The sequence below is a fragment of the Somniosus microcephalus genome, chromosome 13 (genome assembly GCF_052327205.1).
Source record: "Somniosus microcephalus isolate GS21.2 chromosome 13, FLI_Smic_1.0, whole genome shotgun sequence".
Classification (NCBI taxonomy): domain Eukaryota; kingdom Metazoa; phylum Chordata; class Chondrichthyes; order Squaliformes; family Somniosidae; genus Somniosus; species Somniosus microcephalus.
The window spans coordinates 509985-525720 of NC_140999.1; the positions used below are offsets into that span (position 1 = coordinate 509985).

At 51.2% G+C, this 15736-nt stretch overlaps 1 protein-coding gene across 1 annotated transcript in view; it reads left to right on the forward strand.

The window, feature by feature from the left end:
* Positions 1-3088: 3088 nt before the first annotated feature.
* LOC147107937 (microtubule-associated serine/threonine-protein kinase 3-like) overlaps positions 3089-15736 on the forward strand; it is a 177255-nt gene continuing 164607 nt past the window's right edge. The window contains exons 1-2 of the mRNA XM_086004302.1: positions 3089-3302; positions 5251-5282. Of these exons, the coding sequence (XP_085860428.1) occupies positions 3099-3302; positions 5251-5282 (236 nt within the window). The 5' untranslated portion in view covers positions 3089-3098. The remainder of the gene's footprint in view (positions 3303-5250; positions 5283-15736) is intronic.

A 15736-nucleotide genomic window follows, 5' to 3' on the forward strand; every position in this document is an offset into this window, starting at 1 on the left:
CACCTCCCAAACCCGCGACCTCTTCCACCTAGAAGGACAAGGGCAGCAGGCACATGGGAACACCACCACCTCCAAGTCACACACCATCCTGACTTGGAAGTATATCGCCGATCCTTCATCGTCGCTGGGTCAAAATCCTGGAACTCCCTCCCTAACAGCACTGTGGGAGTACCTTCACCACACGGACTGGAGCAGTTCAAGAAGGCAGCTCACCACCACCTTCTCAAGGGCAACTAGGGATGGGCAATAAATGCCGCCCTTGCCAGTGACGCCCACATGAATGAATAAAAAAAAACCACAGGCAAACTCGGGTCCCTCGCTTTCATTTCAGCGGCTGAGAATGGCAACGCCCCTCAGCCGGAGGAAGAGGAGCCCAGCCTTCCAAAACTGGCAGCTTCTATCGCAGCAATTATTGCAGCCATGGAAGCTCAGGCACCTTGGCTTTGGGGGCCAGTGTTGGCAGGAGCTTCGTGAGTGTCACCTCACTCCCGCACTTTGTCCTCACACAGAGCCTCAGGACAGCTGAGGCCCAGGAGATTGGCTTTGGCTCCATGGGACAGGCATCTGCTCCCCCAGCACCCACTCCACTAGTGCCCTTGTTAGTGCCACACAGCCAGCTAGGCCAGACTGTCCCGGCCCAGCCCGAGAGGCTGCCGTTTGTAGCCAGGCCCTCAAGACCCAGAGCTGCTCATCGTCGCCCATCATGGCCATCTGAAGGGTCTTCAATGGAAGCTCAGCAGCCTCCCACCTCCCAAGCTGTAGTCACTGGGGAGACACAGCGTAAGAGCACGAGGATAGGAAAGGAGCTCACAGGACAGGCGTTAGGGGCTCGCACAAGGGGGAATTCATGAGTTTTTTTGTAAACGCTGACATGACATTGAGAATATTTGTTTTGTAAATTCGTTTTGTGCACTGGATTTGGTGTTGATCTTTGTAGTGTTGTGAGGGCAAGAGCCATGAGGTTGGAGTGAAGGGAGGTGATAGGTGGTGGTAGTAAGGACAGTGGTAAGGATTGTGAGGCTGTTGCTTGGGCAGATAGTTCCACCTCCTCCTCATCCTCATCCTCCTTCTCCTCTCCCTCCTCCTCCTCTCCCTTCCCCTCCTCGTCCTCCTCCTTTCCTTCCTCCTCCTCCTCCTCCCCCTCCGCTTTATTCTGTTGTTGCCCACGTGGTGAGGAGGGCTGGGCCCATGTGGTAGGGAGGGCTGGGCCCGTGTGGTAGGGAGGGCTGGGCCCGTGTGGTAGGGAGGGCTTGGCCCGTGTGGTGAGGAGGGCTTGGTCCGTGTGGTGAGGAGGGCTGGGCCCGTGTGGTGAGGAGGGCTGGGCCCGTGTGGTAGGGAGGGCTGGGCCCGTGTGGTAGGGAGGGCTGGGCCCGTGTGGTGAGGAGGGCTGGGCCCGTGTGGTGAGGAGGGCTGGGCCGGCATAGTGAAGAGGGCTGGGCCCGCGTGGTGAGGAGGGCTTGGCCCACGTGGTGAGGAGGGCTGGGCCCGTGTGGTGAGGAGGGCTTGGCCCGTGTGGTGCGGAGGGCAGGGCCCACGTGGTGAGGAGGGCTTGGTCCGTGTGGTGAGGAGGGCTTGGTCCGTGTGGTGAGGAGGGCTGGGCCCGTGTGGTGAGGAGGGCTTGGCCCGTGTGGTGAGGAGGGCTTGGCCCGTGTGGTGAGGAGGGCTGGGCCCGTGTGGTGAGGAGGGCTGGGCCCGTGTGGTGAGGAGGGCTGGGCCGGCATAGTGAAGAGGGCTGGGCCCACGTGGTGAGGAGGGCTTGGCCCACGTGGTGAGGAGGGCTGGGCCCGTGTGGTGAGGAGGGCTGGGCCCGTGTGGTGAGGAGGGCTTGGCCCACGTGGTGAGGAGGGCTGGGCCCACGTGGTGAGGAGGGCTGGGCCCGTGTGGTGAGGAGGGCTGGGCCCACGTGGTGAGGAGGGCTGGGCCCACGTGGTGAGGAGGGCTGGGCCCGTGTGGTGAGGAGGGCTGGGCCCGTGTGGTAGGGAGGGCTGGGCCCGTGTGGTGAGGAGGGCTGGGCCCGTGTGGTGAGGAGGGTTGGGCCGGCATGGTGAGGAGGGCTGGGCCCGCGTGGTGAGGAGGGCTTGGCCCACGTGGTGAGGAGGGCTGGGCTCGTGTGGTGAGGAGGGCTGGGCCCGTGTGGTAGGGAGGGCTGGGCCCGTGTGGTGAGGAGGGCTGGGCCCGTGTGGTGAGGAGGGCTGGGCCCGTGTGGTGAGGAGGGTTGGGCCGGCATGGTGAAGAGGGCTGGGCCCGCGTGGTGAGGAGGGCTTGGCCCACGTGGTGAGGAGGGCTGGGCTCGTGTGGTGAGGAGGGCTGGGCCCGCGTGGTGCAGAGGGCTGGACCCGTGTGGTTGAGGGCTGGGCCCGTGTGGTGAGGAGGGCTGGGCCCGCGTGGTGAAGAGGGCTGGACCCGTGTGGTTGAGGGCTGGGCCCGTGTGGTGAAGAGGGCTGGGCCCGCGTGGTGCAGAGGGCTGGGCCCGCGTGGTGAGGAGGGCTGGGCCCGCGTGGTGAAGAGGGCTGGGCCCACGTGGTGAGGAGGGCTGGGCCCGTGTGGTGAGGCGGGCTGGGCCCGCATGGTGAGGAGGGCTGGGCCCGTGTGGTAGGGAGGGCTGGGCCAATGTGGTTGGGGGCCGAGCCCGCATGGTGAGGAGGTTGTGGATCGAGCAGAAGATGAACACAGATCTAGAATCTCGCTCAAGGCTGGATTGCAAAGCTCCTCTGGAGCGGTGCAGGCAGCGGAAGCGTTGCTTGAGGACGCCGATTGTTTGCTCGTTGATGATAGTCAGTAACACAGGGCGCTGGGGGAGGGTGTACCGTGGCTGTTTCTTTAGGTTACTATGGAGACTGTATTTTATTTATTGGGATGGATAACCCATCGCAGGCTACACCCCCAGTGATGTCAGTACTCAGAAAAAACTGCTTGTGGTTCACATTGATTCTTTGTCCACGATGGAACTAGGAATCCGAGTCAAGCTGCTGTGTGAGTGTCACACTGCCTCTCTCCTGGCTTCAGTCTCTGACTCATGGGCTGTCTGTTCATTCACATCTGAAGCAGGTCAGCTGATCCAGACTGGCTGAAACTGGTGGAAGCAGTTCTTTCATTCAATGTTTGTACAGTGTGGAGTCGGAGAGAGACAGAGAGAGACGGAGAGAGAGAGAGAGAGAGACCAAGACAGAGAGAGTGATCCCCGCAGCCAGGGAACGCAACACAGAACAGGTCTCCCAGACCCAGAAAAAAGGAGACAGAAATTGAGTAAAGAGGGCAGAGCGATGGATGAGCCAAACATCCTGAGACGGCGCGGCCTTCAGGTAAGAGGAGGGGACTAGGAAACTAATGGCTTTCAATGTTGAGGTCAGTATGTGGGACAGTAACATCAATGAGTAACACGGGCAGCAACATCATGGAATCATAGAATGATGCAGCACAGAAGGAGGCCATTCGGCCCATCGAGCCTGTGCCGGATCTTTGAAAGAGCTCTCCAATTAGTTCCACTCCCTGCTCTTTCCCCAGAGCCCTGCAAATTTCCCCCTTCAAATATTTATCCAATTCCCTTTTGAAAGTTACTATTGAATCTGCTTCCACCAGACAGCGCATTCCAGATCACAAATCGCTATGTAAAAAAAAGTTTCCTCATGTCGCCTCTGGTTCTTTTGCCAATTACCTTAAATCTGTGTCCTCTGGTTACCAACCCTTCTGCCACTGGAAACAATTTCTCCTTATTTACTCCATCAAAACCCTTCATGATTTTGAACACCTCTATCAAATCTCCTCTTAACCTTCTCTGTTCTGAGGAGAACAATCCCAGCTTCTCCAGTCTCTCCACATAACTGAGGTCCCTCATCCCTGGAACCATTCTAGTAAATCTCCTCCGCACCCTCTCCAAGGCCTTGACATCCTTCCTAAAGTGCGGTGCCCAGAATTGAACACAATACTCCAGCTGGGGCCGAACCAGTGTTTTATAAAGATTTAGCATAACTTCCTTGCTTTTGCACTCTATGCCTCTATTAATAAAACCCAGGATCCCAGATGCTTTTTCAACAGCCTTCACAACTTGTCCTGCCACCTTCAGCGATGTGTATACACCTCCCCCACCCCCCAGCTCTCTGTTCCTGCACCCACTTTAAAATTGTACCATGTAGTTTATATTGCCTCTCCTCATTGTTCCTACCAAAATGTATCACTTCACACTTCTCGGCATTAAATTTCATCTGCTGCGTGTCCGCCCATTTCACCAGTCTGTCTATGTCCTCCTGAAGTCTGTTACTATCCTTCTCATTGTTTACTATATTTCCGAGTTTCGTGTCATCTGCAAACTTTGAAATTATGCCCTGTATACCCAAGTCCAGGACATTAATATATATCAAAAAGAGCAGTGGTCCTAATACCGACCTCTGGGGAACACCACTGTACACTTCCCTCCAGTCTGAAAAACAACTGTTCACCACTACTCTCTGCTTTCTGTCCATTAGCCAATTTCATATCCACACTGCCACTGTCCCTTTAATCCCATGGACTTTAATTTTGCTAGCAAGTCTATCAGTGAGAAACATGAAAGACATTTCTACAGAGCCTTTCAAGACCTCAGGACCTCCTAAAGCTTTACAGCCAATGAAGTATTTTTGAAGTGTAGTCACTGTTGTAATGTAGGAAACGCAGCAGCCAATTTGTGCACAGCAAGCTCCCACAAACAGCATCCCTCAGTATTACACTGGAGTGTCAGCTTGGAGTTTGTGCACAAGTTTCTCAAGTGGGGCTTGAACCCACAACCTTCTGACCTGAGCGACAGAGAGAGAGAGCCAGAGATGGGGAGAGAGAGAGCTAGAGTCAGAGAGAGAGACAGAGAGCGAGAGTCAGAGAGAGAGAGAGAGAGAGATGGGGAGAGAGCGCCAGAGTCAGAGAGAGACAGACAGAGAGAGCCAGAGACAGACAGAGAGAGGGAGAGAGAGAGAGCCAGAGAGAGAGAGAGAGAGATGGGGAGAGAGAGAGCCAGAGACAGACGGAGAGAGAGAGAGACAGAGAGAGAGCGAGAGAGAGAGAGAGCCAGAGACAGGGAGAGAAGTAAATTACATCATGTTACACAATGACATCAGTGTCATCACTGAGTGTCTTTTAAGAAATACTGTAGACATGGTCAGTCCCTGTACAAAGCACTTCATGGGTGATTGTGATGCAGCTGATATAATGTTCCCTTTGTGGCTGAATCTCTTGCCATGCTGGGATATTGTCCGAGCTGAGTGCTGTTTCTTTCTTTTGCAGAAGGAGCTGAGTTTGCCAAGGAGGCACAGTGTGTAAGTACCCATCACTTTCACATGCTGCACAAAGATACTAACCAGATCCTGCAGCTTCTAGTTTGCAGGACAGGCCAATCCCTCACCCCTCACACCACACACTGTCCAACTGCTCACACAATCTAACCTACATGAGGTTCACAAAGAGCATTAACCCACTGCAGCCCAGAACACTCTGGTGCAGTATCACGGAGGCTATTTATGCAAAACAAGCTACAGAATGACCCTGACATGTGTTTCTGTTCTGTTGGTGGTTGAAGTTCTGATTGAAGTTTCTCAGAAAGTTTAATGGAGTTCCAGAAACTACCATGTGTGTTGTGTTTGTGATAGTGTCAGCATTGGGTTCACTATGGTGTGACAGTGTCAGTATCGGGGTTTAAAAAAATTCGTTTATGGGATGTGGGCGTCGCTGGCAAGGCCAGAATTTATTGCTCATCCCTAATTGCCCTCGAGAAGGTGGTGGTGAGCCGCCGCCTTGAACTGCTGCAGTCCGTGTGGTGAAGGTGCTCCCACAGTGCTGTTAGGGAGGGAGTTCCAGGATTTTGACCCAGTAACGATGAAGGATCGGCGATATACTTCTAAGTCAGGATGGTGTGTGACTTGGAGGGGAACGTGGAGGTGGCGGTGTTCCCATGCGCCTGCTGCCCTTGTCCTTCTAGGTGGAAGAGGTCACGGGTTTGGGAGGTGCTGCCGAAGAAGCCTTGGTGAGTTGCTGCAGTGCATCTTGTAGATGGTACACACTGCAGCCACGGTGCGCCGGTGGTGGAGGGAGTGAATGTTTAAGGTGGTGGATGGGGTGCCAATCAAGCGGACTGCTTTGTTCTGGATGGTGTCGAGCTTCTTGAGTGTTGTTGGAGCTGCACTCATCCAGGCAAGTGGACAGCATTCCATTACTTGTGCCTAGTAGATGGTGGAAAGGCTTTGGGGAGTCAGGAGGTGAGACACGCGCCGCAGAATACCCAGCCTCTGACCTGCTCTTGTTGCCACAGTATTTATGTGGCTGGTCCAGTTAAGTTTCTGGTCAATGGTGACCCCCCAGGATGTTGATGGTGGGGGATTCGGCGATGGTAATGCTGTTGAATGTCAAAGGGAGGTGGTTAGACTTTCGCTTGTTGGAGATAGTCATTGCCTGGCACTTCTGTGGCGCGATGTTACCTGCCACTTATCAGCCCAAGCCTGAACGTCATCCAGGTCTTGTTGCATGTGGGCATGGACTGCTTCATTATCTGAGGAGTTGTGAATGGCGCTGAACACTGTGCAGTTATCAGCGAACATCCCTATTTCTGACCTTATGTTGGAGGGAAGGTCATTGATGAAGCAGCTGAAGATGGCTGGGCCTAGGACACTGCCCTGAGGAACTCCTGCAGCGATGTCCTGGGGCTGTGATGATTAACCTTCAATCACCACAACCATCTTTCTTTGTGCTCGGTATGACTCCAGCCAGTGGAGAGTTTTCCCCCCGATTCCCATTGACTTCAGTTTTACTAGGGCTCCTTGATGCCACACTCAGTCAAATGCTGCCTTGATGTCAAGGGCAGTCACTCTCACCTCACCTCTGGAATTCAGCTCCTTCTGCTAGTTCTGCCATTTAGGACTGAGACGAGGAGAAATGTCTTTACTCAGAGGGCGGTGAATCTTTGGAATTCTCTACCCCAGAGGGCTGTGACGGCTCAGTCGTTGAGTATATTCAAGACAGAGATCAATAGATTTTTGAATATTAAGGGAATCAAGGGATTTGGGGATAGTTCAGGAAAGTGGAGATGAGGTAGAAGATCAACCATGGTCTTACTGAATGGTAGAGCAGGATTGAAGGGCCGAATGGCCTACTCCTGCTCCTATTTCTTATGTTCTTATGTTACTATGGTGTCAGTATCGGGGTCACTATGGTGTGATAGTGTCAGTATCGGGGTCACGATGGTGTGATAGGCAGAATGGAAAACGAGGGGGTGTAACCCTGATAATAAAGGATGATATAAGGACACAGAGAAAAAATCTTGGCTCGGAAGATCAGGAAGTAGAATCAGTATGGGTGGAGATAAGGAATAACAAGGGGCAGAAAACACTGGTGGGAGTAGTATATAGACCCCCTAACAGTAGCTATACCGTTGGACAGAATATTAATCAAGAAATAGTAGGAGCTTGCAAAAAAGATAATGCAATCATCGTGGGGGACTTTAATCTTCATATAGACTGGACAAATCAAATTGACAAAGGTAGTCTAAAGGACGAGTTCATGGAATGCATTCGGGACTGTTTCCTAGAACAATATGTCATGGAACCAACCAGGGAACAGGCTATTTTAGATCTTGTATTGTGTAATGAGACAGGGTTAATTAGCAATTTCATAGTGAAGGATCCTCTGGGGCAGAGGATGGGTGATGGTGGGGGATTCAGCCTGGACTAATGATCCAAAGACGTGAGTTCAAATCCCATCACATCAGAGGGAGAAGTTAAATTCAATTAATTAAATAAATCTGGAATAAAAAGCTAGTATCCGTAAGGGTGACCATGAAGCTATCGGATTGTCGTAAAAACCCATCTGGTTCACTAATGTCCTTTAGGGAAGGAAATCTACCGTCCTTATCCAGTCTGACCTATATGTGACTCCAGACCCACGGCAATGTGGTTGACTCTTAACTGCCCTCTGAAATGGCCCAGCGAGACACTCAATTGTAACAAACCGCTACGAAACACAAGAATAAGAACAAAACCAGACGGACGACCCAGCATTGACCTTGGCACCGGCTACAGACATGACAATGGCACACCCAGCTCAGTCGACCCTGCAAAGTCCTCCTCACCAACATCTGGGGATTTGTGCCAAAATTGGGAGAGCTGTCCCACAGACTAGTCAAGCAACAGCCTGACATAGTCATAATTACTGAATCATACCTTTCAGCCCATGTCCCAAACTCCTCTATCACCATCCCTGGGTATGTCCTGTCCCACCAACAGGACAGACCATCCAGGAGTGGTGGCACAGTGGTATTACCACCTACCGCCCTCCCTCAGCTGATGAATCAGTACTCCTCCATGTTGAACACCACTTGGAAGAAGCACAGAGAGTAGCAAGGGCACAGAATGTACTCTGGGTGGGGGACTTCAATGTCCATCACCAAGAGTGGCTCGGTAGCACCACTACTGACCGAGCTCGCTGAGTACTGAAGAACATAGCTGCCAGTCTGGGCCTGCGACAGGTGGTGAGAGGACCAACACGAGGGAAAAACCAACTTGCCCAGATGCATCTGTCCATGACAGTATTGGTAGCAGTGACTACTGCACAGTCCTTGTGGAGACGAATTCCCATCTTCACACTGAGGACACCCTCCATCATGTTGTGTAGCACTACCACCATGCTAAATGGGATAGATTCAGAACAGATCGAGCAGCTCAAAACTGGGCATCCATGAGGCGCTGTGGGCCATCAGCAGCAGCAGAATTGTATTCCACCACAATCTGTAACCTCATGGCCTCTACCATTACCATCAAGCCAGGGGACCAACCCTGGTTTAATAAGGAGTGTAGAAGAGTATGCCAGGAGCAGCACCAGGCGTACCTAAAAATGAGGTGCCAACCTGGGGAAGCTGCAACACAGGACTATATGCATGCTAAAAAGCAGATGCAGCATGCTATAGACAGGGCTAAGCGATCCCACAATCAACGGATCAGATCAAAGCTCTGCAGTCCTGTCACATCCAGTTGTGAATGGTGGTGGACCATTAAACAACTAGCGGGAGGAGGAGGCTCCATCCTCAATGATGGTGGAGCCCAGCACGTGAGGGCAAAAGACAAGGCTGAAGTGTTTGCAACCACCTTCAGCCAGAAGTGCTGAGTGGATGATCCATATTGGCCTCCTCCCGAGGTCCCCACCATCACCGAAGTCAGTCTTCAGTCAATTCGATTCACTCCACGTGATATCAAGAAACGGCTGAGCGCACTGGATATAGCAAAGGCTATGGGCCCCGACAACATCCCGGCTGTCGTGCTGAAGACTTGTGTTCCAGAGCTAGCCGCGCCTCTAGCCAAGCTGTTCCAGTACAGCTACAACACTGACATCTATCCGACAATGTGGAAAACTGCCCAGGTATGTCCTGTCCACAAAAAGCTGGACAAATCCAATCTGGCCAATTACCACCCCATCAGTCTACTCTCAATCATCAGCAAAGTGATGGAAGGTGTCATCGACAGTGCTATCAAACGGCACTTACTCACCAATAACCTGCTCACCGATGCCCAGTTTGGGTTCTGCCAAGACCACTCGGCTCCCGCTCTCATTACAGCCTTGGTCCAAACATGGACAAAAGAGCTGAATTCCAGAGGTGAGGTGAGAATGACTGCCCTTGACATCAAGGCAGCATTGGACCGAGTGTGGCATCAAGGAGCCCTAGTAAAACTGAAGTCAATGGGAATTGGGGGGAAAGCTCTCCACTGGCTGGGGTCATACCTAGCACAAAGGAAGATGGTTGGTGTAGTGTATGTATCTTTAAGGGGAGAACTACTTTTTACAGCTCCTGTATACTGTAGTACCGGCAGTGACCACACCTGTATATAAACCCTGAGTAGGGGTCTGTACAGTTAGTTTTAGAGTAACCCTCATCCAGTAAACACCTGTTGATTGTTCCCTGCAGTCTCTTGTCTCATTATTGAAGGAAACACATCAAGATACACGGATCTAACATTGGCGATGAGAAGATTCAAACCTACCTGCAACTCTGCATCACCTCCCAGGGATTCGCTCCTGGAGAACAGTGAAAGAAGAAGGCTGAGTCCAGAAGTACGGGCGTCGACCATCCAGCGGAGATTTGAGCATCGCAGGGGAGGCTGTTGAGAGCTGGGCTTGGTTCTCCAGTCACGGTGGTCCAGCGAAACGGGCTGGCAACAGGTACGGCGCAGACCCTTCCCGGACAGCGGCAGCTAGAGCCGACCGACGGCACAGAAAAGGCCGAGCAGCGTCGACGGGAGAAGAGAGAGGGTAGAGCGCACAGGGCGCAGCCGGTGTTCAGGACCGAGCGGCGTCGACGGGAGAAGAGAGAGGGTAGAGCGCACAGAGTGCAGCCGGTGTTCAAGGGCCGAGCAGCGTCAACGAGAGAGAGGCGCGCAGGAAAACGCGCAGAGCGCAGCCGGTGTTCAAGGGACGAGCCGCAGTGGAGAAGAAGGGTGAGCGCGGGAGACGCCATTTTGAGCCGCAGCGGAGAAGAAGGGAGAGCGCGGGAGACACCATTTTGAGCCGCAGCAGAGAAGAAGGGGGAGCGCGGGAGACGCCATTTTGAGCCGCAGCGGAGAAGAAGGGAGAGCGCGGGAGACGCCATTTTGAGCCAGTCTAACCACACCCAAAAATGCCGAAGAGTGGCAGTATCACAGCGTTCGACAATGAAGTCGAAGATTGGACGACATATGTCGAACGCATTGAAGTATACTGCAAGGCGAATGAAGTGCCAGATGACAAGAAAGCGCTGGTATTGTTGAATTCAATGGGTGCAAAAATGTATGGCTTACTGCGAAACCTAGTAACCCCAGAGAAACCAGTGGAAAAGGATTTTGAAAACATAGTGTCAATCCTACAGGACCACTTAAACCCCACACCGCTGCTGATAGCAGAAAGATTTAAGTTTCACAAAAGGAACCAGCATAAAGATGAAAGTAATGCTGAGTATTTAACGGAACTGCACAAGCTATCGAAACACTGCCAGTTTGGAACGGGACTAGCAGATACTTTAAGGGACAAGTTTGTGTGTGGGCTTCAAAGTGAAGGAACCCACAAACGGCTTCTATCAGAAAAGGATCTTACGCTGGACAAGGCTTTCAGCATGGCAATATCACACGAAGCAGCAGCACGGGGCGCAGCAGAGATACAATGGAGACCGCAAGAATATGGCACAAATGGAATGTCATATGGAACAGTGAAGTGCTATCGCTGTGGCAGAACAACACACGACCATAAGGATTGCTGGTTCAAGGACCAAGTGTGCAGACAGTGTGGAAAAGTAGGACACATAGCAAGAGTCTGCAGGTCGGAAAAGAAAACCAGCAGCAAGAAATCTCCACAGGAGAAGTACAAGAAGGTACATAAGGTGACGGAGAGTAGTTCAGACGAACAGAAAAGTGATACAGACTCCGGAAGCAAGGAGCTGGGTTGTCTGAAACTACATAATGTGATCAAAATGGAGGATCACCAAACTATCTGGGTCACGCTCAAGATAGCCGGAGTCCAAATGAAAATGGAATTGGACACAGGATCAGTCCTAACAGTCATAAACCGAAGGGACTACAAGCGGCTATTCTCACATATACCCTTGAGAGATACAGAGATTGTCTTGAAGACGTACACGGGGCAAAAAGTCTACCCCAAAGGAAAAATAAGGGTGAACGTTATATATAACAGCAAGGAAACACCAAAAATGGACCTATATGCATTGCCAGAGGGAGGACCACCACTGCTAGGACGTGAATGGATCTGGAAGATACAGCTAGATTGGCATTCCATACAAGCACTGACTGTAGATGCCAAAAAGGATGACGACGTCACACCTGGACGACTGTCAAAAATGCTAACTGACGCACAAGAAGTGTTCCAGGAGGAACTCGGAACACTAAAAGGCATAACAGCGACGATCAAAATAGAGGAAAATGCAAGCCCAAAGTTTTTTAAGGCCAGACCGGTGCCTTATGCGATCCGCCCAGCTGTTGAAGCAGAGCGGGAAGGTTTGGAACGTTCAGGAGTACTGTCCAAAGTGGACTGGAGCGAGTGGGCTACATCCATTGTTCCTGCAATGAAGAGGTCATTGAGTAATACGCCTGGGGAACCAAAGAAGGTTCGCATCTGTGGGGACTTTAAGGTGACAGTGAACCCAGTCCTTCACATGGTACAATATCCGCTTCCACGGATTGAAGATATTTTCCCCTCGCTATCTGGAGGGAAACGCTTCACTAAGATTGATCTGGCCCAGGCGTACCTGCAAATGGAGGTAGAAGAAGCCTCGAAACACTGCCTCACGATCAACACTCATAAAGGTCTCTACCAATACAACCAGCTGGTGTTCGGGGTAGCATCAGCTCCGGCTATTTGGCAAAGGGCAATGGATCAAGTCCTGCAAGGGATTCCAGGGACCCAGTGTTATTTGGATGACATCCTGGTCACGGGCGAAAATGACAGTGATCACCTCGCCAACCTGGAGCAGGTGCTCACTAGATTGAAGGAATATGGGCTCTGAGCTAATCGCCACAAATGCGAGTTTTTCCAGAAGCAGATCTCGTATTGTGGCCACGTTATTGATGAAGAGGGGTTACATAAGTCCCCTGAAAAGATTGAGGCAGTAGTCAAGGCTCCAGCACCAGAAAATGTGTCACAACTGAGGTCGTTCCTCGGGCTGGTGAACTACTACCATAAGTTCTTGCCGAATTTGTCTACCGTACTACACCCACTGAACACCCTACTGCAAACGGGGGTACCATGGAAGTGGAATGACGAATGTAAACGAGCTTTCCAGCAGAGCAAAGAACTGATCACATCAAAAGAGGTGTTGGCTCATTTCAACCCAGCACTACCAATTCGGTTGGCGTGTGATGCATCACCCTATGGCATTGGAGCGGTGCTGTCGCACAAATTCTCGGACGGCTCAGAGAGGCCAATAGCCTTTGCGTCACGATCACTAACCTCAGCCGAGCGTAACTACGCCCAGATTGACAGGGAGGCCCTCAGCCTAGTGTGGGGAGTGGAAAAGTTCAACCACTATCTGCACGGGCAGAAGTTCACCTTGCTGACTGACCACCAACCACTTGTCTCCATCTTTAATCCAAAGAAGGGCGTTCCGGTGATGACTGCGCAATGGCTACAAAGATGGTCCCTTTTTCTAGGGGCGAACCAATATGAAATCGAGTATCAGGGCACGAAACAGCATGGAAACGCTGATGGGCTATCACGCCTGCCGCTGCCTACTGCGGAGGAAGCACCAGCAGTGGACCCTGTCGAAATATTTCATTCGACTATAATTGAACGCTTGCCAGTAACTAACGCTGATATAGAGAAGGAGACCCAAAATGACCCGACACTGTCTCAGGTATATGACTTGACGGTGAAGGGATGGCCAACACATGGCGACTCACTGTTGCCAGCATTCTCATCCAGAAGAGAACAGCTGTCAGTATGCCAGGGGACCTTGATGTGTGGATCCCGAGTGGTAATTCCACCCAAGTTAAGGGAGTGCTCAATGAGCTTCACGAAGGCCACCTGGGAGGGGTGAAAATGAAAAGCCTTGCTAGGGCTTATGCGTGGTGGCCGGGGATCGATCAGCAAATCGAGGACCTGACAAAGAGCTGCTCAGGATGCCAGAAGGTCCAAAATGCACCACCACATGCCCCTCTACACCCATGGGAGTGGCCCTCATCTCCATGGCAACGGGTGCATATTGATTTTGCTGGTCCATTCATGGACTCAATGTTTTTAATAGCCGTGGATGCGCACTCGAAATGGCCTGAGGTGATCAAAATGGCCTGAGGTGATCAAAATGTCCTCCACCACCACGGAGAAAACTATTGCAGTCCTCCGGACCATATTTGCCAGGAACGGCTTGCCAGAGCAGATTTGCTCTGATAACGAACCACAGTTTGTGTCCGAGGAGTTTCGAAGATTTATGAAAAGGAATGGGGTAAAGCATTACACATCCGTCCCGTATCATCCAGCCACAAATGGATTGGCTGAGAGGTTCGTACAAACCTTTAAGAAAGCAGTAAGGGCCATGTGCGATGACGACATTCCACTGCAGCATAAGGTGGACAATTTCCTGTTAGCCTACAGAAATGCGACACATGCAGTCACCAACCAGACACTGGCCATGATGTTCTTTAACCGAAGGTTGAGATCTCGTATGGATTTGCTCAGACCAAATGTATGAAGAGATGTTGAGAATAAGCAATTCCAGCACATCAATGAGAAGCTGACAAGGAGCTTCAATGTAGGGCAACCAGTCTTGGCCCGCGACTACCGAACAGAGAAATGGCAACCAGGAACGATATGCACACGGCAGGGGCCACTAATGTACACAGTGGATGTTGGGGAGAACATTGTGAGACGCCATGTTGAACAGATCCTAGAGTCACAGGAACGAGTCAACCCCATGTCTCGCCCATACATACCTGGTGATGAACCCGACATACCGGTAGCATCTACCCCAGAAACAGTAGCATCGGAAGCTGATGAACCAACCGACGACAGGGGGCCAGAATCGCCTCCGCACCAAGAGCAAGAAATTCAGGAAAGGCGCTATCCAGAAAGGATCAGGAAGCCTCCCCAAAGGCTGAATTTATAAATAGACTATTTTCAGTAAATGTTGCATGTTAAAAGTGTTAATTGTAATTAGTTGATATTTAATTGTTAAATGAATGTTATGGTACTGTTGATCTAAAAGGGGAGGAATTGTAGTGTATGTACCTTTAAGGGGAGAACTACTTTTTACAGCTCCTGTATACTGTAGTACCGGCAGTGACCACACCTGTATATAAACCCTGAGTAGGGATCTGTACAGTTCATTTTAGAGTAACCCTCATCGAGTAAACACCTGTTGATTGTTCCCTGCAGTCTCTTGTCTCATTATTGAAGGAAACACAACATCAAGATACACGGATCTAACAGTTGGGGTGGTTGAAGGTCAATCATCACAGCCCCAGGACATCACTGCAGGAGTTCCTCAGGGCAGTGTCCTAGGCCCAACCATCTTCAGCTACTTCATCAATGACCTTCCCTCCAACATAAGGTCAGAATGGGGATGTTCGCTGATGACTGCATGGTGTTCAGTGCCATTCGCAACTCCTCAGATAATGAAGCAGTCCATGCCCGCATGCAACAAGATCTGGACGACGTTCAGGCTTAGACTGATAAGTGGCAGGTAACATTGCGCCACACAAGTGCCAGGCAATGACTATCTCCAACAAGTGAGAGTCTAACCACCGCCCCTTTGACATTCAACGGCATTACTATCGCCGAATCCCCCACCATCAATATCCTGGGGGTTACCATTGACCAGAAACTTAATTGGACCAGCCACATAAGTACTGTGGCAACAAGAGCAGGTCAGAGGCTGGGTATTCTGCGGCGCGTGTCTCACTTCCTGACTCCCCAGAGCCTTTCCACCATCTACAAGGCACGAGTAATGAGTGTGATGGAATACTCTCCACTTGCCTGGATGAGTGCAGCTCCAACAACACTCAGGAAGCTCGACACTAGGGTTGCAAAGGGGTGGAAAGTTTCCGGTAAATTTCCGGAAATTTTCCACGGGAAGTTTAGCTTGGGAACTTTGGGAATTTTGCCCAAAAAAGCACATGCTAGCATAATATTGTTTTTTTTGTATTTCTTTCTTTTTTTTCCACAGGTCCTCTCTTAAAATTACTAACAGAGATGGAATCTTAATTATTAAGGAATTTCTTAATCAATATATGTTTATCTTCTTACTTGGCTTGTT